This window comes from Ischnura elegans, chromosome 4 (genome assembly GCF_921293095.1).
Source record: "Ischnura elegans chromosome 4, ioIscEleg1.1, whole genome shotgun sequence".
Classification (NCBI taxonomy): Eukaryota; Metazoa; Arthropoda; class Insecta; order Odonata; family Coenagrionidae; genus Ischnura; species Ischnura elegans.
Window position 1 is genome coordinate 74,329,093 of NC_060249.1, and position 26,089 is coordinate 74,355,181.

The window sequence follows — 26,089 nt, forward strand, 5'->3', positions numbered from 1 at the left end:
CACACACACACACTGACATCACCCAACTAAAGCGTTTTTCCACACACTCACATTCTGAACCTCCCTTCCCCCACTTTCAATTTTCCTCTTGCTTTTGTTGATGATTTGCCCAGAGCTTTCGCGATACTATTTTGTATAGCCGCAATCTGTCTAAAATAGCCACTCCCCAACCTCTGATTTGACGAATGATATACGTTTTTGCCACCACGAAATTTGGCCAACTTAATTACTGGCATTAAGTGCCGACTCTAGGGCCATTCGTACCTTAAAGTGAAATGAAGCTATGTTATTCTTCCATAATAATGTTTTTAAAATACAAAATGATACCCAATGATTTTAAGCTAAAATAAATAATAATATCGCTGTGTAAAAAAAACTTTGCACCACGCCGGGCCGGTAAATATGGCATGGGAATTAGCGAATCTTGATAGCGAAGTGGCTCGCAGAGTAGCCGAGATAGCCACTCGTGGTTCGATTCCCGGTCCAAGGGAATAGTTATTTCTCGAAGTATTCAATGCTAATATCACCGCCGTTCACACGGCAGGTTTGAAATGTACCACATGAAAACAAACGTCATCGTCGCAGTCGCTCAATCAGACCTATCACATGATCTTTGACTTTGTTCTTTTACTCCTGTTCGCATGAGCATAGACTGATATTCGCTCTTTCTTACACTTACTCTCGGAGAAAGACCGCGACATATATCGGCGGGATGTAGGTGGCGTGACAGGTATGAGGGGACGCTAGAGGGAGCGAGGGTGAAGGGAAAGGTCGAATCGTTTAAGTCTGGGGAGGCGATAATGAAACTGCGAAAGCAAACGCTACGCCGAGAGTAAATGGATGGGTGTTTGGCCAGGGGAAAACACTCGGGGGGGGGGGGGGGGGGGAAGGTAAGGTGGGGAGTCACGTGTTGCCGCACCAGCCTGCTGTCGCTATATTTCTTATTCTCGAGCAAGTCCTCGAGCTGATATCGGAAGGAAGGGATCAGAGCAGAGGTACCGTCATTTCGTCCCCATCCCGTATCTCTGGCGGCCACAGCCACCGGTGACACTATCTCCGCGTTGAGGCGACGCAAGGACGTTTCACCACGACTGCGTTATTATTAAAGTAGTGAAGTACCGGTAAAGGTAGGTTTACAAGGAGCATTTGGCGAATCACCACAGCCTGTCCCTCCTCCTTAATCGAACTTCCCTCTTCACATCAAAATAAGGCCTTTGATTACTCTATAAAAGGGGAGCGTGGTAGCCAAGAGGGTAGATCACTTGGCTGCTAATCGAGGGGCACCTGGGTGAAATCCAGGGTGAAATTTTCGGACACCACTAATCAAAATACTCAAAGGACAAGGTAATCCAGGGAATGGAACTAGTATAGAACGCTGCATAAGGGATATTCACACGCCTGAGGCTTAACCTGGGGCCTATCCAAAGCAACCAACAAGGTAGAATTAAAGAGAGAATGATTTGACTTTCCTTATCTCCTTAAATCCTTTTCTTCTCCTTTCCCCACTGACTCAACATTTTATACACTTTTAAGCGAGTTGTTTAAGGCTTTATCTGGTGGAATTACAGCATATCAGTAGGTAAATTAAAAGTTACTGTCAATTTTCCACAAACACTTAATTTTACTTCACGACCGATTTTACAGACAATGCGAGATTTATTAAAGCTGGCCGTGAAGAAAATTTAAACTATTCCAGGAAAATCGCCGAGGAAAAGTTTTAATTTAGTAATTAATACGCTTTTTAGCATCCCCTCGCATCTCAGTTCTCGCTCCATCAAATCCATTTCTCATCCAGAAGATTCCTCTCCGCGCCCACCATGCCCAGCACTTCATCACATCATATTCGCCTCGCCCAGTTCACCATCAACATTATACTCAAAACCCAAACCTCGAGCACCTCTATATTTTCCCGTCCTCCTTCCTCGGCGTACGACCACGCAAATGAAAACAAAAAATGATTATTCGTTGCCTCGGGCGTGACTTCGCGGAATCGACCTAACATAATGAAAGGCAAAAATCTTAGTAATTCCATATAAATTAAAAAATGTACGTAGAATTACAAAGTTTTTACTTTTCGTTATATTAAGTCGATTCTGTAAAGTAAAATCTTATAAACTCCACTGATATGTTATTAATTTTTAATAAATATAATTGATTTTTAATCAATATTATTTATTTATAATATATAATTATATTTTGATTGCAATTTAACACAAATTATTTTATTTATGCGAAATTACTAAGTCTTTACACTTTTCATTATACATTTAAATGTTAGGGAATACACGCAGATTAGCCAGGAGGCGAACTTCAGAAGAACACAAATAGCATCATTTTTAAAAGAGGATAATTCATTCAGGTAGAGGGTAATACCATTTTACTTGTTCCGTACCCTAAACCAGGATACTACCAATCCGTTTCGAGCTATAAAAAGTTGAGCTTTAGGTATTTCTTGAACAACTATTCAAAATGCGACAGTTCCACAGAAAAAAACCATTTGCCTAGACCCGGATTAAAACTCTGACAACTCGAATTCGGAAGGTGATAATAAGCAAGATCCCGGCTTCGTATTCCAGTTATAGAAAATGATTTTTCCTCGGTGGGATTTGTCCACTTTTCGTGAACTTGCGGGTTACAACGTTACGTAAGCGTTTTACACTGGCTAGTCCGCGATCGTTTTTTTAATAATTCTATCAATTAGTAAAAAAACTTGGTAACATTTCAATTATTGACGCACAATAGCCAACTCCTTAAAACACAAGTAAGTAAACTAAGTAGTTGGTAAAAAAATAAGCTATTACACACAACCTAAAAAGACAATCCGATTGTTGCATTACTTTAGCTTCAGTTTACTTTCATGTAAAATCACACTTTTTGAATCATCTACCCATTGAATTATAATCAAAATTGGCTACAAAATACCGTATTGAAAAGTTTATTACTTTGAGGAGACTATATCAATCACAGGTGGATCCATGAGGAAAATTCCAAGGAGGGCACTAAAACATTATTCATGTTTGAAACCGAGAGGTGAACAAGGCGAACAAGATTTCACCCAATTAGAGGCGCTCTATAGAAAATATTTAAAAAATAACATATGTATTTGCAATGGAACTGTAAACCTCCATTTAGCAACCGATGAAAGGAATCTATGACCACCGCAAGTTTCCTGGCTTTAAATTAATTTGAGGATCCGCCTCTATCCCAAATTCCATAATGCGGAGAATTCTCGCTTTAGTGACCATTTTAAAACTCTATCCCACAGTCCAGTCCAAGGAATCATCCACAAAAAGAATACTTTGCCGGGAAAAGAAGAACACAACGCCTCACAGAGGAAACAAAGGCTTGAGAAATTATACGAGCTGAGCCTAAGAGATGACGATCGCCGATGCCCTTCGGGACCTCTGCTCAGGGCTTCCAGTAGACCCACTCCCGCCCCCGAAGCAAAGGGACCCTTCCCTGCCGCACGCCCCGGTTCGGGCCCACCGGCTGGGACCCTCTGGGAAGAAGGTAAGATTTTGTTTGCAACACAAATTTTTTACTAACTGATTCTCATGGATTTTTTGACAAGACGGTATATTCACCACCGCTCGACCTAAAACAAAAACTTTTCGCTATCATAGATGACATGCATTGAAAAATACAATGGTACACAGAATTTGGATAGTTAAATTCTTATATTTTTAATTCAATAGTTTTCCACCGCAGCGCCATTTTCATTTAATTAACGTGATTGGATATCAATAACAACATTCATTAACTATTTACTCAATAAGTAGAAATTCGGCTTGTCTATATTTTATTTTTATCACGATTCATTTGGTACTTTGATTACTAATCCAGGATTTTGTCAAAGAGACACATACCAGTAACACCACACTATTATCGATGCTTAGACAATCACAGACGTAATAGTCGGCATTTTAAAAAAAATGTAGATTTTCAAAAGCAATTTTCGGAAGGGATAGAATGGAAAGCCTGATAAATGGCTTTTTTTGATGTTGTCAGTCGATGATATAGATATAAAGGAAAAAAATTCTTTAAAATGAGAAATACTTAGTTTCTCGCGCCAATCTCAACAAGTGATGAAGAAACAATGAATAAAAAACCAACGAAGAAAATAAATATATATTAATAAAAAGTACGAAAATTAATTTTAGCAGACAAGGTACGTCTCAAGATTGGCATTTAGGGATATTAAAGTATCGAAGATATGACAGTACATAAGAAGATAAGGGCAAATCACTATTTTACAGATCTTTGGTCATTTTACCTGGCATTCCGTAACTTTTAAGACAGGGAAATACAGAGGTTTTCCAGAGGAATGGCCAACCAGCTATCACAATTTTATTTATTCTCAAAGTTCATTGCATGCCCAATAAAAACAGTCCCCATCTGTGTAAACGGCTATAGCTACTGGAGTATATCAAAAAATGATCAGCCACTTCTGAAATAATGCGACTGAGTTCTCAATTTAATACACTTCAATCAATACCAATACCTATATCAAGATACATTGATTCTCTTCCGTTACCACACAATTTTTCACCAAGTTCTTAAGCAATTTACTCGGAAAATCAATGGAGATGCCAAGAAATGTACCGTCCAGCAAAGGCATTGCAGAATATATTAAGAGGATGGTTCCACGTGACAAGACCATCGCCAACCTGCTGCGACGAGGCGAGATTAACACTAACTCGTTAATCCATCCCTCCACATGCTGACAGGCCAATAGCGTGCTGGGATTTCAAATGCACTAACTTCAACATCAAAAAAAGGTTGGAAAAGTATAACTTACCAGTATAAACGGGATGTACTAACTATGCTAAGACTATAAATTTGTCACATTCTATGTCATAATATTACCAGCAATAAATAATATTGCCCAACAGCATGACAATCAAGGAAATACGCACTTGACTTTCACTATTAAAATAATAGGATAAATGTATGTATAAATGGAACTAAACAAAAAAGATACAGAACCAAAATTGTATTAACTATTAAAGTAGTATATCGCAAACCACAAGAGTTATAATCAAGTATTTGAAATTTCCAACTCATCCTTCAACAATGGAAATGCTCCGAAAATCTGATGAACCATAATTTATTGTCACAATTATTTTATATTACGTAAGTGTAAATGCATTCTGAACGAAAGAGCGAAAGAAATCGATGAAACAATTGTATCATCATCATTAGTCAGCAAACTCAAGTTCGGTTTGCAGGAGATATCCACTCAATTCTCAAATTAGCTAATCTTTGCATTTTCCATGAGCCTTTCCCGTTGCTTTGAGATTACATTATAATTTTGAAGTGAAGAATCACTACATTGTACTCAAAATTTTTAATTGTAAACACAACATCATATTTGAGAATATAGGCCCACTTCCTTGAGTCGTTGGAGACGATTACCGTACATTGCTAAGGAGAATATTAACCAGAGAAAACTGCACAGTTCAATTCCTAAATATAAAACAAGTGACCCGAACCTTCGTTTCATTAAGAGGGCTATGTTTCGTTTCCGTTGACTCGTACGAAAATGACTATTCAGCACAAACTTATAATAATAAGAATCCCCTATAGTAATGAAAATTGCAGTGATGCAAATGTAGAAATATAAGTTCACTACTGCTGAGAGTGCCACCCACATGTGAGTGAAAATCATTCATTGGATTAAATGGAACAAAGTTTTTATGGAAATTTTCACAATACCCTACTACTTGTTGAAACACACAAATTCATCAGTCCTACAATGGCGTTGAAGGAAATATTTTACCACAATCCTCATATATAATATCATAAGAGATATTTTTTAAATCTTAAAATAGAAGGAAAAAAGTGATGACGCCTTATTTGACGTTTTCACAATATTATAAATATGTTAATGCATCATCTCATACTCATATCAGCTAGATTTAAATACATGTTGATGCTATTAGGTTTGGTGTTAAAAAATTTTAGCATTATAACGGCCCTACTAATCCTTATTTCAATGAGACCAACTAACTGCCTCGTCTAACCCCGATCTTAATAATTTAACAAAATGTTCTAAACCCTCCAGTTGAGAAGCAGCAAGCTTACCAGCTTATTATCAACAGGGACGGGACTAGAAGTAATGTCAAGGGGGATAAATATCAGTTTGCCGACCCCCCTCTCCTGATCCCTCAACCTTCTTCCCTCACCATCCGCCGCAACTAAAATATAATACACCAGTTCAGTGGCGCGGCGAGGGGGGTTTTGGGGGATAACCCCCCCCCCCCCCCAGAGCTCAGAGAAATGTTTAAGTTTAATCCATTTTACTTTTTTGGATCAGTATTACTGATAGAATAGTGTTAGGATTAATCAAATATCCCTCAGGAAGCCGTAAAACTCGCCATTTTGAACCATTATTCTTAAAAAAAAATTCTGGAGGAGGACCCAGCAACTCCTGCTTACCATGGTTGGTGCAATACCCCCACACCCGTAAGTATTAGTTGCGCCTAAAACCCCCCCTAGCCTTAATTCCTGGCTGCGCCCTTGCACCAGTTAGCTACATTTTTAGATGCGTTAGTTGAAATTACAAACCGTACGTTTGCTATTAAGATGTTTTATAAATATTATTGTTTAATAATTTATAAATTAAAAATTATTGGTAAATAATTTAATTAGAAATTTTAAATAAGCTTTTAAAATTTTGCCACGTGCCCCGTTTGCCCCGTCCTAGTTCCGGGCCTGATTATCAACATGACATAGTTACTACGAACTACCTCCAACACGATCGATATTCATCAGGTGAAACGCACTCGAATTAAAGATGATTCGCAAGATGAGCAGGTGCGCTGGGAGGCCGAAAGGATCTTGGAATCCCTCGAGGTGTGGTGAAGGGGTTTCGGGGATGTGGGGGGTGCTTAAGAGGGGCAAAGGGGCTTAAGAGGGGTTGGGATGGGAAAGAAGGACCTGTAGCATTCCTTGATTAAATTACAGAGGAGTCAATGATTGGTCACAGTAGGGGAAATTTACCTCTGCGCTGAACTGCTCCATCGCTGTGGACCGAAGAGGGTATTGATCAGGCTCCACAGTTGGGACATCTTGACAAGATGATCTAAATTAATCCCGATAAGTGGGAAGCGAACAAATTTCCACGAAATAGGTGTTTCATCAAACAGCTGAACGACCAAAATTATTCAGAAGGGGGGAGGAAGCTTGTAGATGATTGGGAACGAGGTTAAAATTATGCTACGAAATTTTACTTATTCCAAAAATAAAAGAAACCGACGCAATATATAAAATTAATAATAAGTAATGAACTTTCACTAAACATTTCACATTGACTTACGCTGTAGTAAATCTACAGCATTGTACTCTTTGACACATAGTAAAGGACGCAAGATGAATTTTAGACACATTTAAAATTGTAAATAATTCTTGTGGAACTCCGAACAATAATAATTTCTAGAATAATCTCCAATACTCATGAGTATTTCCATCCGACATGATGTCATCCACTCTACTTACGGAAGTCAGCAAGATTGTGATTGGCATTAATTGATTTTAGTATTTATCTAACTTCCCATTCAAGACATCAGGTAAAACATTCCCCTATCCCAACTCTAATTATTCTGAGGTACAAGGTTAAAGGGTATAAAGCTTACACCAAAGCAATATCTATGCCATCATAATGGCAATGTTCCCTTATATCATATTTGGTATATTGGTAACGTAGAGAGAAATTTACGAAGCTAATACTGAAGGTGTCTTATACATTTGAGTATCCATCTTGGATCACAAAGGGTACCGTAAAATAAAAGACTTTTTAGCTCATTGATTTGATGGTGATATTAAGTGGAATAGTTGTCTCTGAAAATATGAAGATATTCAATAATCAAAGGGGTGTTCAAATCTGTATTTTACGTCGGATTCTTAATAGATAATTACTATAACCCATGGACACAAACTTGAAAGAAAAAAAATCAATATTTTGCTTTCAATCGGCTATTTTAATCGTGCCTATTCTTATTTATCATTAGCATATCCGAATGGAATCCTAAACTCCATTAATAGCGATTACTTATTTCCCTTTTCCTGGTATCTTACTACAGTTGATTTAAGCATCTCTTCTTCCCCCACTACTATTTAGAAATATATTTTAATTTCATTATTTCGGGAATTTCCTAATCAATTTTCGATACTTGATAGAATCAGACAATCTGATCACTTATTCAGAAAAAACAATCGTTTGATAATTTCTTTACGCTTAGGAGCCATTCTAGATCTTCTATATTTCATCTCTGTCGAATTCGTTATCTTGATGAGACACCTCTGAACCCTCGCATACACATCAAGTCCTCTCCATCACCACTGTCGTTTATCACCTATTCACCAAGCGCTGCGCGAGAATTCGTACCTCCACGTTAATTCATCAGGTGTAAACCGTAATCTGCGCCGCAAAATAGGTTACAGCTCATACGATAGCAACCTAATAATCGCAAGGCCTTCACTAATTCAGGATGTTACACATCAATAATAAGTTATAAAAAATCCACTCTGGTACAATAAACGGAGATGTTAAAAATTCATTTTTCCCAAGAACAATGAAAGAACTACCCAAAATCGACGAGGAAAATCATTTAGTTGAGGTGATAATTTCACATTTTCAAACTGAGTGTCAATTATAAATGAAATGTCGATTTCATGGCCAGGTCTGTCAGAAAAAAGTACAAAAGGAATTTAATTATTGACCACTAACACATTATAGTAGTCTCAGCTTCTTCTTTTTTGAGTTATGGTCATTGAAATAGAAAGTTCAAGGCCATGAGGGAAAGATAGAAAATTAACTTCAGCGGATTTGGATTTAAATATAAATACCATTTTTTCTTCATCTTTGCGAGGCTAAAACCACTTGCATTATTTCAACGGTATATTTTCACTTCCAAAAAAGTACGAAATTCATTTTTTCTTCTTTGTCAGAGGACGCAGACATCTTCACGGAGTCCTGCATAATAAGGCATTATGCAGGACTCTACACTCTCAGGGAGTTCCCCCACACATACATACATTACATATCAATTATATCAGTCAAGGCTAGACTGAATACAATTGAAGAAGGTCTATTGTACGTTAAGAAAGGGTTCCGGCTCCAGTATGGGTTCTCGGCGTTCGTAATGGCTTCCGCTCTTCAGGTCTCCCAAACAAATAGTTTCCGCTGGTTGTATCCGGACCCTCTACAGACTGCTCTATGCCGCAGGGTTTGGTTCTTTTACCATTCCTTACCACGACAGTACCCACAGAAACTTTTCAGAGGAGCTTTGGAGGGGAAAATTGGGGAGAGTTTATATAGCTTGCAGAGGTTTGAATCCCTAAATCTTGTTTCTGGCACAAATACCGGACAATTATGCACCAATGCATACACAATCTTTATCTATGACACAGTCTTAAAGAACTTTTGCCGCTCCTCAGTCGGGACATTTTTGAGCTCGAAGTCCTTGGCGATATAGCAACGATATGCAAACATGCCGTATGACGGAAACGAGTATATGCTCGAAGGAGATATAAAATTACGCAACTTACAACGATAGATGGGAAAATATTAAAAGTATGCTATAAAATGCTGTGGGCACACAGATCCCTAACCTAAGGCGAATCGAGAGGCTATGAGGGAAAGAAGATTAACTAAATGTGGATTGAAATTTAAACGCTTTTTTAGCTTCATCTTTGTGAGACAAAAACCACTTGCATTATTTCAACTGCATACTTTACAGTTAACCTTGCGAGGATATTTATTTATTTCCTTAAATGTATTTCTTTTCCCCATATTGTCCTGTTTCTCTTACCTCCACGATTGCATGGTAGGAATTCAAAAGCCTTTTTCCTATTAGAGATCGTATTTGGGTGATGTGTTGTTTCACAATGAATTTTCACACTCGAAAAACAGAACGAAATAGTATGTACAATACGAAATGAATCTGAATGAAGGATCGCTCACTGACAACCACCTTTTCAGTGATTTGCAGAGTATTTAGATATGTTAGATATAGTTGATGTAGATATTGGACACTTAAAGATTGAACAACGGATGAGTAACGGAATATTATTTATTTGTGAATTGCGTCCCATTGGGAACCAGAAAACGAAGCAAGTCCCCGCGGAAGTTACCAAAACTACCTACCCTCCCCTTAGTAGCCACTACAATACTCCATTGACTTCTACACCACGTGATACGTTTTCCGATGAACAAAGGGGCCCAATTCGCTTCGAAGGGGAAGACGCAGTACGGCCTTAAGGAGTTGAGGGTCCTTAAGAAATCATCGCAGACACTCAACGAGTTGGCGAGATAAAACTTCTGCTCACCTTGGCCAAGGGATAAGAGGCAGCCGAGACGGTTACTGCGTCGACCTGGTATCCTCCTATGCTTGTTACCTGGACTCTTAAGGAAAGAGGAGTATTTAAGTGTCCCTCCACTTGAAAAAAAGTCCGTTCCGCATCTTTAATTGGTCCGGAACCAGGAGGAAGATGAGGGGCGCGTTCCCCGGGCGGTAGATTTCAGGGGGCGGCAAAATTTGATAATTTTATTTTTTAAAGTTGTTTAATTTTTCTAATTACATTATTTAAAATAATAAATAATTAAAAAAATATCAAACAATACTATTAATAAAACTTCGTAATGGACCTTAGCAGAAGTAAATACGGTTTAAAATAGTCCTTGGTCCAGATCAGTCTTATAGCAATAGGGTAGTTTCCTTCATCAAAGAAAACAAAAGGCATTGATTGCGATACGTTACCCACCATTAGTGTATTCATAATATACAAATTATTTGGTTTTACAAATCCCAGTTTAAACGAATGGCAATGGTCAATTTTATTCTCATTTGAAAAAGGCCAGATTGGCGCCCATGCGATGCCACTCCACGTGACGTCACAGGGACCTAGTTTCTATACGAGTAGATAGGAGTTTTACATCGTCTGAGATTACCAATGCATGCATGAGGCACAGAGCTCAGGGAAACGTCTTAATAATCACCTATTAAAACTGGCTAAGGTCGGAAACTTTCCTTCGTTTGATAAGGTATTAATAATCCTTATTTAAGCCTAGCGCTACCAGCTAGCAGGGTACTCTGCTACCCGCTAGCATCCTGCGTCGTATCAGCGCTCATAGCCTCGCCCCAAGGTCACCTCACTTACCGCAGCAGGAACCAGAACGACGTCACACGGCGTTTTCCCAGCATTTATACTTAGCCGTCGCGTTTTCGCGCGCTTGAAAATTTTCACTTTTCATTTAATCGCGAAAAATAGATATCGTCATTTAAAAATCTAAAAGCTTGAAATACGTACTCCAGGAGTAACAATCTTTCGATTTAGGCAATAAAAAAATAATAGGAAACCACCCTATTTCTTGGACCTTGATCAATTTTAAGCGGAGATTCCTGACTTAATGTATCTAAAATGAGCTCATTCGACCATATTATTTCCTCTCGAATGTGACTGAGTTAGAAAATTCAAAAGATCCGTATTTCACCCGATCTCCATCCATCGCCAATTTCTCGAGCTATTCGCGTCGAAAATCGTCGGCCCTATCACACATAAGTGAACGACCTCTCGAACTCCTGCCGAGCGAATCACCGCATCACAGCTGCTCGCGCATCGACCTCGCATGGTTCTTTGCTGTCAACACGCATTTGATCCCAGCCAGGACAGTAACATGATAACCGTACGAAGATTTCGGGGACAATGAGTCTTCTTTAAGCTTTCTTCGCGGCATCATTAACGACGGAGGCGAAAGCGGAAAAGGAAGTGCCCGAAAAACAGAGCCGCGAAGAGTTTTCCCGGCCCTCCTCTCCCATCACAACACAATGGGTGGTCGTGACTAAGTGCGGCGGTAGTTAATTAACTCCACGGATATTATAAATAGCAATAGCTCATTGCTTCTGCATAACCCATAAGCTAACGTGATATCGCTGATTTCTGCGCTATCGGGTCCTACAGTATAATCTGATAATTCTCAGGAGTAACTTTTAGAACTTACAGTTAGTTCCAATTTTACTCGGTGTATCTATGGTATTTATTCGAGTACTCCGTTATCTTTACCTTAATATCGCCATCGTGGACTTATTTTTACGTTATTATGGTGGATAGATGTGATGTTTACAATTTTAGATTTAGGCGATGAATTAGGTGACTTCTTTAAAAAATCAGCACAGAAATAGCACACATGTCACACTACTCGTCGGACTTGGGAGTAATTCCTCCCCTCTGGGAAGGATTCTCTTTGAACGACTTAATGAGGCGAAATTCCAATGGCGTAACCAACTCATGAGAAGTAGGCGGCACTTTCTCGTCACGTTATTTTAAAATAATGAGCGAATTGAAGAATTAAGAATACTTTCTTTTTTATTAATTAGGAAGAATCAAGAATTTGTTCTTTTACTAACCTTTCCCACCCATCAACCGAATACGTTAAACGAATTGCGAATATGGGTATGAGTGAATGACGCCATTATATTGCCTTTTCCCGTCTCTGAATTCCCCACTTATGTGCCTGTGATGCAACAATTTTAATTTCTCCACACAAAGGCAAGATTACCCCATGGAAATAACTATATTAATAATTAATTTCCCTTGAATAAGCCACAACCAAACACAAAAATTCACAAAATATGTGAAACACATAGGCTCAAAAATCAGAGAAGTTTTGTGGACATAGTGCACCTCATATTTTCCCAGCTAAATGCATTTCATTTAAATACAATATTGCCTGAATCCTCATGTAAAGGACATCAATTTTTTGTTACTAAGATATTCTGTAGCCGGAGTCCTGCTGGAAGCCCATGAGAAGAGGGATTTATGCCCAAGAAAATAGGGGCAAAAATTAATTTACAGAATTGATTAGAAGCAAACATATCTAATAGTTACAAAGTGTACAAATGAAATGAAAAACAAGAACTCATCTTCATTTCAATTCTACATGTTTTTCCTTTTTTCAAACATGGCAAAATATTTTAGCAAGCACTGAAGAATGCCCTGCGGTACTTCCCTCCAGAGACACATCACATCCTTGCTCCTGAGTTTGCAGAGGAACTTAAACTCTATGGACATATCTACATGTACAGATTCATGCCAGATATACCCATGAAGTGAGTACAGAGAGCTATTTGAAACCCACCCTAATATATTTATCTGCTTTGCTTGCAAGGCCAAAACCTTTCCTTCAGCAATGAACCTAAATAAAATTGAATCAGAGGATTTAACTTCATGAATTCAATGGTGATATATCTACCATTATGTCATAAAACATTAATAGTCCTTATTTTTGCTAAATGATCGAATTATTGTACCCAGGGGTGACATGAAATGTGAAAAAATAATTTTTTTAAATACAGCCTTCTATCATCAATACTGACAAAACTAATGCTCGGTCAAAATTAAATTGCTTCATTGCGCACATAGTGCAGTAAATACATAATATGAATAGAAAATATAAAACAGTTTGCCATCATTCCTTTATGTCTAACATTCTCTTTCACAAGTTGCAATGTCCTACAAAGCATACCTAAGAAGAATACCTTCTATTTCAGGGCATATCCTATATCAGAATACCCGGCAAACTGCATTGAATGTGCAGCTGCCATGCTTATGTTGATGAATAATCTGGATGTCAAAGTAGCACAATTTCCTCAGGAGCTGGTAACATACGGTGGGAATGGTCAATGCCTATCTAACTGGGCTCAGGTATGTAACCATTCAATAATAATTTTTTTGTAAGCATGTACTTGTACTACATCCCGAACTTGGATAAATTGAGTACTGATTAATGAGAAAGAAAATTTTATTACGGTAGATTAGTTACATATCACTAAAACATTTTAACACTATTACCTGCCATAAGAAGAGGATGATATTGACATAACTGAGGGGGGAAAGGAACTCAAAGAGAGAATAAACAATATGCAATTCATAACTAGGTTTTAAATGAAGAAATAAATCACCTGGGAGATATATTGTCTATATCTATTTATAGTAATTAATCTATCGTATTTTACTTAAAAGAGGGCATTGAAAAGGTATAAATTTGGTACATCATCTATAGAATATGTTCAGTTTCGAAGGATTCCATTATTGGTTTCAGGCAAACAACTATCCACAGAAACATTTTCCCTTACTCTATGGATTCACCATTGTAACCGAGAATACACAAACATTTAAACATTTTAAAAAAATATGGACTTACCACGTTAATTCATAACTACCGAAATACATACTGCATTTTCCCTCACACTTCACCAGAACTCGAATTATGATGTGTGCCGGTAAAAGAAAGGAAATAGAAATTTTGATTATGATTATGATGAAATATGATTTTTTTCATACCATGCTTTAACCTTTAGTCTGCGGGAACGTTTTGTACCCTGACGGTTGGAAAAATGTATTTAAACGTTTGACCATTGTTCGACTGCCTATTTCAGTTTCCCAAAATTTTTATTGTTGCCTGGGTAGAGTCCAAGTGCACTTTTCCTCACTGTAGGGATTGCTAATGCGGCTTAACTCTCCCGGCCATCCCAGAAAAACAAAATGTTTAAAAACTATCCCGCAGTCTAAGAGTTAAACACAACCTCTTATAACTGGCTATTCAACTTACTTATTTAAACTTCGCTTGCAGATAAAATAATTATACCATGCTGTGCAATGTAAGAAAATATATTTTTTCTTCCTGCAGTTCCGACTTGTTCTCCACTACCTCTCAATCATGAAGAGCAACCAAACTCTTCATATGTATTCAGGCCATCCGCTAGGGCTGTTCCCTTCACCACCATTGTCACCAAAAGTGGTCATCACCAATGGGATGGTCATTCCTAACTATTCCTCGAGAGACCAATATGATGATATGTTTGCCTTAGGAGTAACAATGTAAGTAGAGATGGGTCAAAAAGAACCGAACTGCCTAAAAGGACTGTTCACTGAAATGAACCGATTTGAAAATGAACAGTTCTCTAAAACTCCCTGTTCACTGTTCATGTACACGCTCCAAAATTTCGGCGTATTCGGTCCAACAGGTATGCTCACCAAGAGGTATTTGAACTGCAGCTTACTCTATGAAGTGCATAGTGACGACAACAGATGGCAGTTATGACGCAGATCACCCAAGGCCGTCGAAGTGCATCATAGACGACTGAGCCCCTCCCCTTCCTTCTCTGCCATTCCCCTCCGAATCTGAACACTTCATTAAACAGTAAGCTGCTGAGTGGTTCGAACGGGTGTGCAAAATGCTAGGTTCTTTTTAGCCGTTCTTTTTCTCAGCGTATTCATTTCTTGGAGGGCGTTTTTTTCCCCTCAGCATTCATTTTGGGGAGGGTATTCTTTTCTAGGAGGACTTTATTTTTTAGGAGGCCGTTCGTTTCCTTTGGCTGTTCATTTGAGCTCTCGCGTTAATTTTGATTTTGTGTTCATTTCAACATTCGCGTTCGATGAACAGGATGCGATGGTTCAATTTCGCGGTCAATTTACGGGTCGGTTATCTGTTCGTAATTTTTGCTATGGTTCAAATTTAATTTAAACATTAGGTTAAAACTTTATTTTGATTAGTCATATTAATGCAAAGATGTATTTGATCAAACAGAAAAGTTAAACATAAATTGTTTAACTATGTTTTATTCAACATATATTTTGCTATTAAATTCTTCATAATGGGAGGGGGGGACTTTTACCTGGGTTAATCTATATTTTACCGTGCATTGCTTTAAGAGGTCTGAACTTATGATTTTGAGAGACAAACATTTGGCTTTAACTTTCCTCAAATTACTTGCTTGAATTGTAATTAGACATCGAAGGGAAGCGCTCGGTAATCTTTCGGAGAAAGTCTACGGAGGCATATATCCATCATTTTCGAAGAAATAAAAACAATATGTTACCGACGGCGATTTTATTTGATGATATTAGATTTTTCACGTCACCACATTTTATGTATTTTATTGTGACCACTTATCTTAATTTCACATAAATACACCTCAAAAGGGCTAACTCTTTCTTTGCTTTCAATGTTTAATATTTAAATATGTTACAGAATTCCATGGGTGTAACAGATTCCTCTATTTTTTACATTCTACAAAAAGTACTAATTTAGCAATGATACCGATTATTTCTCACCGTCTTACGCATGCTATTATTGACAGTTAATTGCATCATTAGAGTGGATAGATACCTAAGATATCTTAGAGAGAGATTCACAAATGATGTTTATACTAAAAATGTTTATAAAGAACAGTTAGCTGTGTATGAAAGTCTACATTGCTCATAAGAGCAGCATTTTAAAACTTTTCTGGTGCTATATACACGAATAACATCAGACGCTGGGTTGATAAATATTACTTCTGGGTTATTCTACAAGTGGACAGCAGATATTGTCCTGCACACAGATGACCAAGTAAAGGCCCGGGACAGAATTTGCTTGAAATTACTATGACAAGCTGCACAAACCATCTGATACCACACTAAGCCTTCATTTACTCAAAACGTCCGATAAACAGTATTTTCTACCTGAATGACCCTGACTGTTCGCCACGAATAGATATTTTGAACTGTTCTTTTTACCGAACAAGTTCAAAGTGAACAGTTCATCAAAATGAACAGTTTAACCCACCTCTAAATGTAAGAAATACTTCATTTTCTTTCTAACACAGACAACTTTCTCCTATTTGTTAAACTTGGGGAAGTAAGAAACTTTCTGCATTTAGAATAACAGAAAATCATCATGAATGTGTTCAAATGAAATTCATTAGCAGAAAATAAAGATCAAAGTATCATTGAATTAGTTCAGTAATAAAATTTGGTCCTCAAACAAAAAGTAAATATAAGGATGTTTCTCAAGTAAATAAATTTTAATTGATCATTAATATAAAAAAATTATTAAATAACTAAAAGCACTAACATTCAATGTAAAACTCCATTTAAACTTCAACAGGTATGGCCAGATGACAGCAGGAAGCTATTGCTACATTGGGCCACAGGGCATAGTCCATGGAACCACAGTAAGCACAAATTATTAACCAAAGTCGCTAAATATTTAATGCATAACAACTATTACTCATCACTAAAATGTATTTTCTAAAAAAATTCCCATGAATTAACATTGTCAATTTTCATCAAGGAAATTTAAAGAATATTTATCACTGAATTAAGTAAGAAAAAACCAGGGCCTAATTATCAACAGTGATTCATGATAATTCCAAAACGTGCATGTCTACACTAAAAAATACATTAAAAATCACAAAGCAAGCTGAAATAATACAGCTAATCTCTGCACAAGAATATTTTAATCTGAACTTATATGATACCTTGATAAGTCAGTTAAAGGCAACAGAAATGTGGATTTCCTTATTTAGTCATTGGTTATTAAATAATTTTTTGTTCCGTTTTCATTTTTGTTTTACAGATCACAGTGCTCAATGCAGGCAGGAAATATCTAGGAGTGAATGATTTGGGTGGAAAAATTTTCATTACCTCCGGTCTAGGAGGTATGAGTGGTGCCCAAGCAAAAGCTGCAGTGATAGCTGGGTGTGTTGGCATAATTGCAGAGGTCGGCAACATGGGTTGAATTTGTACACATCCAGATATAGAGTATCATTGCAGAACTCATACATAATCTTGAAAATTAATTAATTATCTCTCATTAACACTTTGTCTGAGCAATCCCTTATCAATAAATTATTGACAGTATGAAGCCATGCTGTCAAACATGAAAAACAAAAAAATATCCATCGCATTTTACCCATAAAATACCTCATAAATACATTTAATATAGGATTTAAGGTTACTGAAATAAACAATAAATTTCAACAAAGCAATTATGCAGTAATTGAAAATAATTTGGCCTCCATGCAAGCTAATTAATTTTATTGGCTCTTTAAAAATTAGGTGAGCTACAAAGCACTAAAAAAACGACATGAACAAGGATGGCTAGGGGAAATTGAAGATGACTTGGATCGGCTGATTAACAGAATAAGGATAGCCAAGAAAAATAAAGAGGCAAGTAACAAAACTTTGTCTTTTTCCTAACTTATCTGAAGTATAACTCACATTATATGCAACTAGATACAGTGCACCTACACTTCCTTTATACCATGACTTTCACATACAATGTGCACTAATTTCGCATACCTCATCCCAATGATATACTCAATGAGCATTGCTCATTCACAATAGGATGAAATATTTATTCGTCCTGTGGGATGGATCACTATTGCAAAAAGGATAATTTGACCATTTATGGGAAATCTTTACTACCTCCATGACCAGCATTATTTCTTAATCAATGTTTAGCGATTATGCTGATTTATAATACCACAAATCTGTAAAAAAATGTTTCAATGACTCTATCCCTTTCTTCTCAGGCAGTAAGTATAGGGTATCATGGAAATGTAGTAGCCCTTTGGGAACGCCTGGCTGATGAGCTGGAAAGAACAGGGGAGCGGTTGGTTGACTTAGGATCGGATCAGACATCTTGCCATGATCCATTTGGTGGAGGATACTATCCTGTGCAGATATCTTTTGAAGAGGCTCTAAAGGTTAATTGTGTATCCTTGAAATAAGTGAGGAATGTTTCTCATTTTCCTTATCTGTAACTGCATCAGATGAGAGCTTTCTTCATGTTTATACTACCATACAAAATGCCAATCAGACCTTTCCATTCAATAGGTTCTAGGTGATCCATCACAAGCAAACTACTTTAAGAAACTGGTGAGAGAAAGTCTCTGCCGTCAAGTAGCAGCCATAAATAAGTTGACCGAGGCTGGTGCATACTTTTGGGATTACGGCAATGCTTTCCTCCTTGAAGCAAGAAGGGCTGGTGCAGATGTTAATAAGAAAATAAATGCAGTGAACAATCAGGAGGAAGAGGCTGATGTGCTCTCCTTCCGCTATCCATCATACGTACAAGACATTATGGGGTAAATATTAGTATATTAGGGATAATATGTATTATTAATAAACCACTCCTAAATTTGGTGGTTCACAGCTGTCCATTCTATCTTGCCCAGTGATTCCTTTATGCCTTTGTAAGTATAACTTTGTAGCTGCAGCATTTTAAATATTTTACTACAAACCAATTTACGTAGGTCTGTATCACACACGTTTCTCCCATATTTCTTTCAAGTTACTCCCTTCTTTTTTAACCAATCCCACTTCAGGCAACAGCCTTGGGGCATTAATTTTATTCAGGAATCGCTGACAAAAGAAATGAAGGTGCATATGATAAACATAGCTATCAAGATCAGTAGATATTATTAACACAATATAGTCTCATTATCTATGGTAATTTTTAATAAATAATGCTCATATGGCGTTTTCAGAGACATCTTCTCCCTGGGCTTTGGACCTTTCCGATGGGTTTGCACCAGTGGACTGCCAGAGGATCTAAACATAACTGACAAAATTGCTGCTTACGTCATAGAGCGAATCTCAAAAGGTTAGCCAAATAGTGATGCATGAATCTGTGCTAATTATGCAAATTAAAATTAACAGGACTTCAATCCAATAATAATTCCAGCCTTTCAAATTAATGCTAACTACACATTTGATCTCAATTTTTGGGATGCTTAAATTGAAGTAATGTATTAACAATTTGGTAAATTTACATGATGAAAATGTTACGTACTTTGCCAATCATGCTGATAGTAACTCGACCCTCATTGCCATTGTTGAAATATAGGTGCCGTCTCACAAGCAGCATTCGCTCAATATTCAGATAATTTACGATGGATTAAAAATGCAGGAAAACACCAATTGGTAGTAGGCTCGCAAGCAAGGATACTGTATTCAGACTGGAGAGGAAGGATTGAAATTGCTTTGGAATTCAACGATGCTGTATCAAAGGGGGAAATAAAGGTATTAATATTTTAAATGCTAAGTCTTCTATGTTTAGAGCTACTGTGCATGTCAATGTGATAAAAGGTTTTCTTCATAAATACTTTACTTTTTCTATTCTGCCTTTTTGATGTCCAATATTTAGCCTAGAGTAAATGCCACAAATGTTGCACTCGGTTAGCTGGATGTCTATATATTTTGCACTACACATTAATGCAGCCTATTCATCAATATACCATTGATATTTTGATAATTTGATAAGAGAATACAAGAAATGGAGATCATGAGTTACACCGTTAATAGCTGGATGGAATGATTGGTGAAGAATATATAAAAACATACTATGTGGTATAGAGTCCCTATACGGCTTACACTACCCAGTGATGTGACATAGTGATACCAAAAAATAAAATTTAAATGTCATAAAAATAGTGCATCTCTAAATTACTTAATTACAATGAAAACTTCAGTGACAGTTTAGGATATGAGGACATTTTTCGAAATGTAAAACCTGACACATGTGAACCATCAATAACTGAAGTACATAAAGCCATCAAACAGCTTAGTAATAATAAAGCTCTACAAAATGTTGATATCCTTATTGAGAATTACAAATTTGGAGAGAAGACACTTCTGATTAATCACCATAAATTGATCCTGGAAGTATGAAAGAAAGATCAATGCCTGCTGATTGCAATTAAGAGATCATTTAAGATTAAGCATTGTTAACTCCTATATAAAAAAGGAGATAAAATGGACTGTAGCAACTACAGCGGGTTATCTCTTCAAGGCTCACCTAATAAAACATTGTCAAAAATATTTTTGAATAGGCTAAAAGTCTATATAAAAGATGGTAAAGCTGGATTTATCCATGGCCGCTCCACAACAAACCAAATATTTGCCATCACGCAATCACTTTCAAAATATTGGGAATATAACAAGGATACATATTCATCTACTGTTTGTAGAATTGCATACAGCAAATGATAGTATGAATAGGAAGAGAATGTACGAAAAGTTTGAAAGAGTTTGACATACCTGATAAACTCCTCAATCTGACAAGAATGTGAGTACAGAAGTCTCGATGCACAGTGAAAATAAATGGACAATGTACCTCAAACTTAGAAGTAACCATAGGGGAAGTAAGGGAGATGGCTTCTCACCCCTTCTCTTCAATTTGGAGTCATAAGATTCCCTTAAAATAACAAAACATCAAGAAGCTGTTACATAATACTATTGGCACTAAAATAAATGTGTTGGCATATGCTAATGATGTGGAACTTCTATCTGGGTACAGTAACAATCTGGTGAGTTTAATAAAGGTTTTAGTACAAGTAGCAAACTAGATTGGACTAAATATACACCAAGATAAAAAAAAATATATGCAAGTTTCAAGAACTGAAAGAGCAGATGACCAGGCAGTGAATCTTAAAGTAGATAAATTTTAATTTCAACATGTTGATGAATTTAAAGTCTTGGTACAATAATAACAAATGATGACAAGGAGGGGAGGAAATCTAAAATAAATAATTCCAGCTTCAGCAATCTACTGGTCCATAGCTAATGTGTTTGAGTCAAAGCTACTATCAAAAAAACACGAAAGTCATAATAAATCTCACTCAAAAATACTTCCTGTACTCTTGTATGGAACAGAAACTTGGACGCCGTAAAAAATGTGAAAAGAAGCTAATAGTTTTCAAAAATAAAGTGATGAAAAAGTATTTTGGGCTGAACAAGACGAAGTAGGCTGGAGAATCTGAAGAAAACAGAACTGGAGAGATTTATATCATCATCCAGATGCTGTAGCTAGGATAAAAAGCAGAAGACTCAGATTGGCTGGACATGTATGCTGATGAGAGAACACATCCACAATTAAAACTGTTGACCAGTGTTACTCAGAAGGCAGAAGACCAATCGGAAGGGCAAGACTACGGAGGAAGAGCCAAGCTCTGAAAGATTTAACTCCATCAGGAACCAATGCCGAGGTAGCAGAGGATAGAGAAGAGCGGAGGGGTGTCATTGGTGAGGCCAAAAACCGACTTAGGATACAATGGCCAAAGAGGTAAGGAAAGGTAATGTCATAAATATTCAATAATTTCTGTGAAATTCTTCCTTAAGAAACTTTACAGATAGAACAATATTTTTCATTCTCCACGAACAGCAAAGAAGAAAAATTAGAAAATTAAACACAAAGTTATTGTTTTTATGGGCCTTATGAATAAATTTATCAAACTGGTATGGGCACAACAACGTTCATTAGTATTCTGTTCGCGCCAATAACATTCGAGATCTCTTCGAAGTGGTGCCCAAGGGAGTTTAACCTTAATATCCTAGAGTTGTTGCAACAGGTACATACATAAGTGTATTTTGTGTTGCCTATACACAGAAGAGGAAAGGCATAAATGATCTTGCATTCAAATATAGTAGGTTTCCCACAGCAAGGAAATTGCTACATCTAAGCCTAAACTCTATGTGCAGTTCAAGTGCCAAGGGTTTAGTGCTGGGTGAGATCTATCCTCAGCTATCAAGTCTATATTTCCATTTAAATATAGAACGAGAGAATAGATCAATGTAAAAGGGTTCACATCAACTTTCCATTTTCAATTTCCTTGAATCCTGATTTCCAGTCCGCACTTTTTTAATGAAAGTAATCAAGTAGTGCCAAGTAAGCGCCGCCCCTTTTTGCCAAGCCAGGAAGGCAACAAGCCTCCCACATCGCTGCTCGATCGCAGCATCATACTACATATTCAGCCACAATTTTCATCTTTTTTGCCACACCTTTGGAGTGATCCCTGACAATTTTCCTGACATTTCCATGACTTCACAGACTTCGCATGAACCCTCTGTTACTATCCAAGTGATGAGCTATCTCTCAGCCTTCCAGGGTCTCATGGGGGAATATTTAATTTTAAGGGACCAGTGGTAATTAGCAGAGATCATCATGATGTAAGTGGCACAGATAGTCCTTTCAGGGAGACATCTGATGTTAAGGATGGATCAGCATTTACTGCAGGCAAGTACTAGAGTTACGAATTTCATCACTTATCCTTCCACAACTTCAAAATTTCTGTAGGGAATATTTTTTTCAAAAAATCAAATTAAACATCTCAATAGTTTTCTTATGGAGAACAGAAAGGTTATTTGTAAAGAAAATTTTTCGGCCATTTGAATACAATAAGTACAAATATATTATTGAATGTACCATGATGAATACTTGCAAAAAGATAAAACATTTTTCTATATTTGAGTTTCACCGTAAAACCAAGACATCAGTCAGATGCCATGCTAAAATCATTATTTTTTTCTCAGATTAACATGAAAATCATAGCACAATGTTGATGCTTAAAATACTGATGAAAAAAATCATTTTCTGCACATGCTAACAATACAAAATATAAAATATGAATAATATCTCATTATAAATGACGGCATGTGCTCCAAAGCTAACCCATATTTACACCAAAAAGTAAAAAACAATTACAAGAATTTTAACTCATTAAAAACATCCCAAATAATCATGAAAAGGATTGCTGAAACTTCTAATCAATGGTGTCTCTTTTTTCAGATATGGCAGTTCAAAATTGTATAGGTGACTCTTTCCGAGGAGCATCCTGGGTAGCATTGCATAATGGGGGTGGAGTTGGATGGTAAGGAAAAAGAAGATGATTTAAAAAATTCTTTTTATCATAAGGAAATCATAAGTCCCATAGAAATTGTTGTCTAATGAATTTTAACAAATTTCATGAAATTTTCAATCAGAGTTAAAATAAATCTATCAGCTTCACTGCATATGAAAGGAAAGTTAACTAACCTATCTATCAGTTTATTTGGGATATCAAAAATATTGACCATGTAAAACATTGAAATCATTCATCAAGATGCCCTATTTTTCTCCAAGTCTTCTGTTTTTCTAGAGGCAAAAATACACCCTGCTACATCACTTTGAAGATCAAAACCACAGAAAATTAAATTTTGCTTTCATTAAAACCCAAGAAGGGGGGGTGTGGGGGGGCAAAAGGATGCCTTGTAATACGAAACAAATGCAATAATAAGGGGACCGTGTAAAAATCTTGCATATTTTTTAAGGGTCTGGGGGTAGGGCACATGCCCCCGTGCCCCCCCTCCCCTAGATCTGCCAATGGCAGCATTACATCCAAATAAGTTCAATATGTATCTGGAATCAAAAAGTAAAACTCATGATATGGCATGAAACTACATATTATAGGGGAGAAGTAATCAATGGAGGATTTGGCCTGCTCCTTGATGGCTCCAATGAAGCAGCAAACAGAGCACGATTCCTTCTGTCGTGGGATGTTGGAAATGGATTGACAAGACGGTGAGTTGACACATCACAGAAACATCAAAAAAACATAATAAATGATGATTTTTATCATTAAAATTTAAGTATCCTTTGAAAGTATAACATAGACACATTCCATTAAGAAAATCAATTACAAAGACAATTGAACTAGAACAACAAGGTCGCAACATGTATTTAAAGAGGATCAATTAGATGACAACAAAGCACACTATTCTAGTGTTTCTAACTCTCATGAAAAAAATTATGGGGAGGAGAATACTGAAGAGTTAGCCAGGGTCTACCAAGAAGCAATACTTTTGCTATTTTCATGGAAATGTAAAAACATGTATCTCTAACTGTACTTGTAAAAACATTTGGCCTACCATGCTTAACTTTAGGGAACTGCATTTAAAAAATCCACATTATTGCAAAGGATTTTATGGTGATACTTGTCTACATATAGGAAAAATATAAAATACAATGTAATGCATGAGTTGTACGCAGTGTAATGAAGTGAGTCGTGCGAATTCCATTCATAAAATTATGTGATTTAAATGTCATTACATAATGCTATAAATGTAAGATAGTCAAAACATGTCTAACATACTAAAAATAGGCTGGATGGATCTTCTCTCAGCCATAATTTTACATGTATCTAGCAATGCATAGTTTTATGCTTTGAGAGGATATATTGAACTAGACATAATAAACTACCGGTATTTATTATTTTTTATAATCAGTGCTGATTTTATAGAAAAATCTTACAAGATTCCTCTTCTTTACAGGTGCTGGGCAGGAAATCAGAATGCACTGAGTGCAACAACAGAAGCCATGCTACACGATCCAAACATCCAAGTAACTTTGCCAAACAAATTGGTCAATGAAAAAATTCTGGATGGATTATTTTCATAAAAGAAAGAAATCATTGTAAAAAAAGATTAATCAGGTAGAAGACCATAATCCGTGTATGAAAACTACCATAAAATTTATGATACAAAAAATTACAATAACCTAGATAGTAACTAGGAATACAAAAGATAGCTATAAAAGTCATTCATAAAAAATGATATAAATGAAAAGTGATGTGAAATTAAACAATTTAAATGACATTTTTCAAAGACTACCTGAATCATTTCATCTTCTTCACTCCTTATTCAATATTTAAAATAAAATCTGCACTGTAAAATGGCCATTCTTTACCATTATACATAAGTGTTCATTTTCCTGAGTTTCTGCAAAAAATTGGAAGAGGGTGATTCAATAATTTCAAAGAATGAAAATTTCTCTTGAAAGCTCATGCCATGGTTTAACAGAGTGATGCATAGATGAATCTAGGCGGTGGGGGGGGGGGGGGGCATTGAAGGTGCATGCCCTCCCCAGACCCTTAAAAAATAAGCAAGATTTTTAATACGGTTCCATTATCATTGCATTCGTTTTGCACGAGGTATCATTGGCCCCCCCCCAGAACAAAATCCTGGATACAGCCTTGCTTGTGCCCCTACCCCAGAAAGAAATCCTGGATCTGCCCCTGGAGTGATGGGAGACATTTCGCTCAATAATGATCTCTGATGTGAGAATTCCATTGAGTTATTCATGAAATCTCATCGATTTGCAATCCATACCCCTAGTTTCAGGAATTTATCCTATTAAATAAATGTTGTAGAACTTTTAGTAACAGCAAAACCACCGTAAGGTAAGGAATGGGTCCCTATGATTATCAATCAACAGCTTTGTGAATTAAATGTCAATATGTGAATATAGGTATACAGAGTGAAGACCAATTTGGATGATAAAAAGGTGAGAGATAATCTATTCACAGGTCTGAATGAGAGTAATTTTTTTTGCTGGAATGCACCTTGTGGCAGCCCATGCCTTCTGCCAGACCTGCTTTTACATTCCCTGAAGTTTGGCAAACAGTATCAATCACAGTCTTTACCATGGTCTTTCATAAATAAACCA

The 26,089-nt window shown here is 36.8% G+C and overlaps 1 protein-coding gene and 1 long non-coding RNA gene across 2 annotated transcripts; one reads left to right on the forward strand and one right to left on the reverse strand.

Annotated features, from left to right (window-relative positions):
- Positions 1-927: 927 nt before the first annotated feature.
- Positions 928-25,239, forward strand: LOC124157672 (urocanate hydratase-like). The gene is made up of 16 exons (XM_046532604.1): positions 928-1,127; positions 3,266-3,510; positions 12,979-13,109; positions 13,551-13,704; positions 14,690-14,880; positions 16,931-16,997; positions 17,402-17,545; positions 17,884-17,994; positions 18,360-18,533; positions 18,664-18,914; positions 19,317-19,432; positions 19,676-19,851; positions 22,744-22,843; positions 23,396-23,477; positions 24,056-24,166; positions 24,916-25,239. The coding sequence occupies exons 2-16, from the start codon at positions 3,376-3,378 to the stop codon at positions 25,040-25,042; spliced, it is 2,070 nt and encodes a 689-aa protein (XP_046388560.1). The 5' UTR covers positions 928-1,127; positions 3,266-3,375; the 3' UTR covers positions 25,043-25,239.
- LOC124157673 lies at positions 17,476-19,701 on the reverse strand. The gene is made up of 2 exons (XR_006864640.1): positions 19,622-19,701; positions 17,476-17,612 (listed from the first exon to the last, which is right to left on the reverse strand). It is a non-coding gene; the product is annotated as an uncharacterized LOC124157673 (long non-coding RNA).
- Positions 25,240-26,089: the final 850 nt, after the last annotated feature.

What these genes read in the sequence shown, in the direction of transcription:
- LOC124157672 (XM_046532604.1), top strand. Translation starts at nt 3,376, where the DNA reads ATGACGATCGCCGATGCCCTTCGGGACCTCTGCTCAGGGCTTCCAGTA. An exon ending in GCATAGTCCATGGAACCACA is followed by an intron (nt 16,998 to 17,401) that starts GTAAGCACAAAT and finishes TTTGTTTTACAG; the next exon opens with ATCACAGTGCTCAATGCAGG. An exon ending in TAGCCAAGAAAAATAAAGAG is followed by an intron (nt 17,995 to 18,359) that starts GCAAGTAACAAA and finishes CTTTCTTCTCAG; the next exon opens with GCAGTAAGTATAGGGTATCA.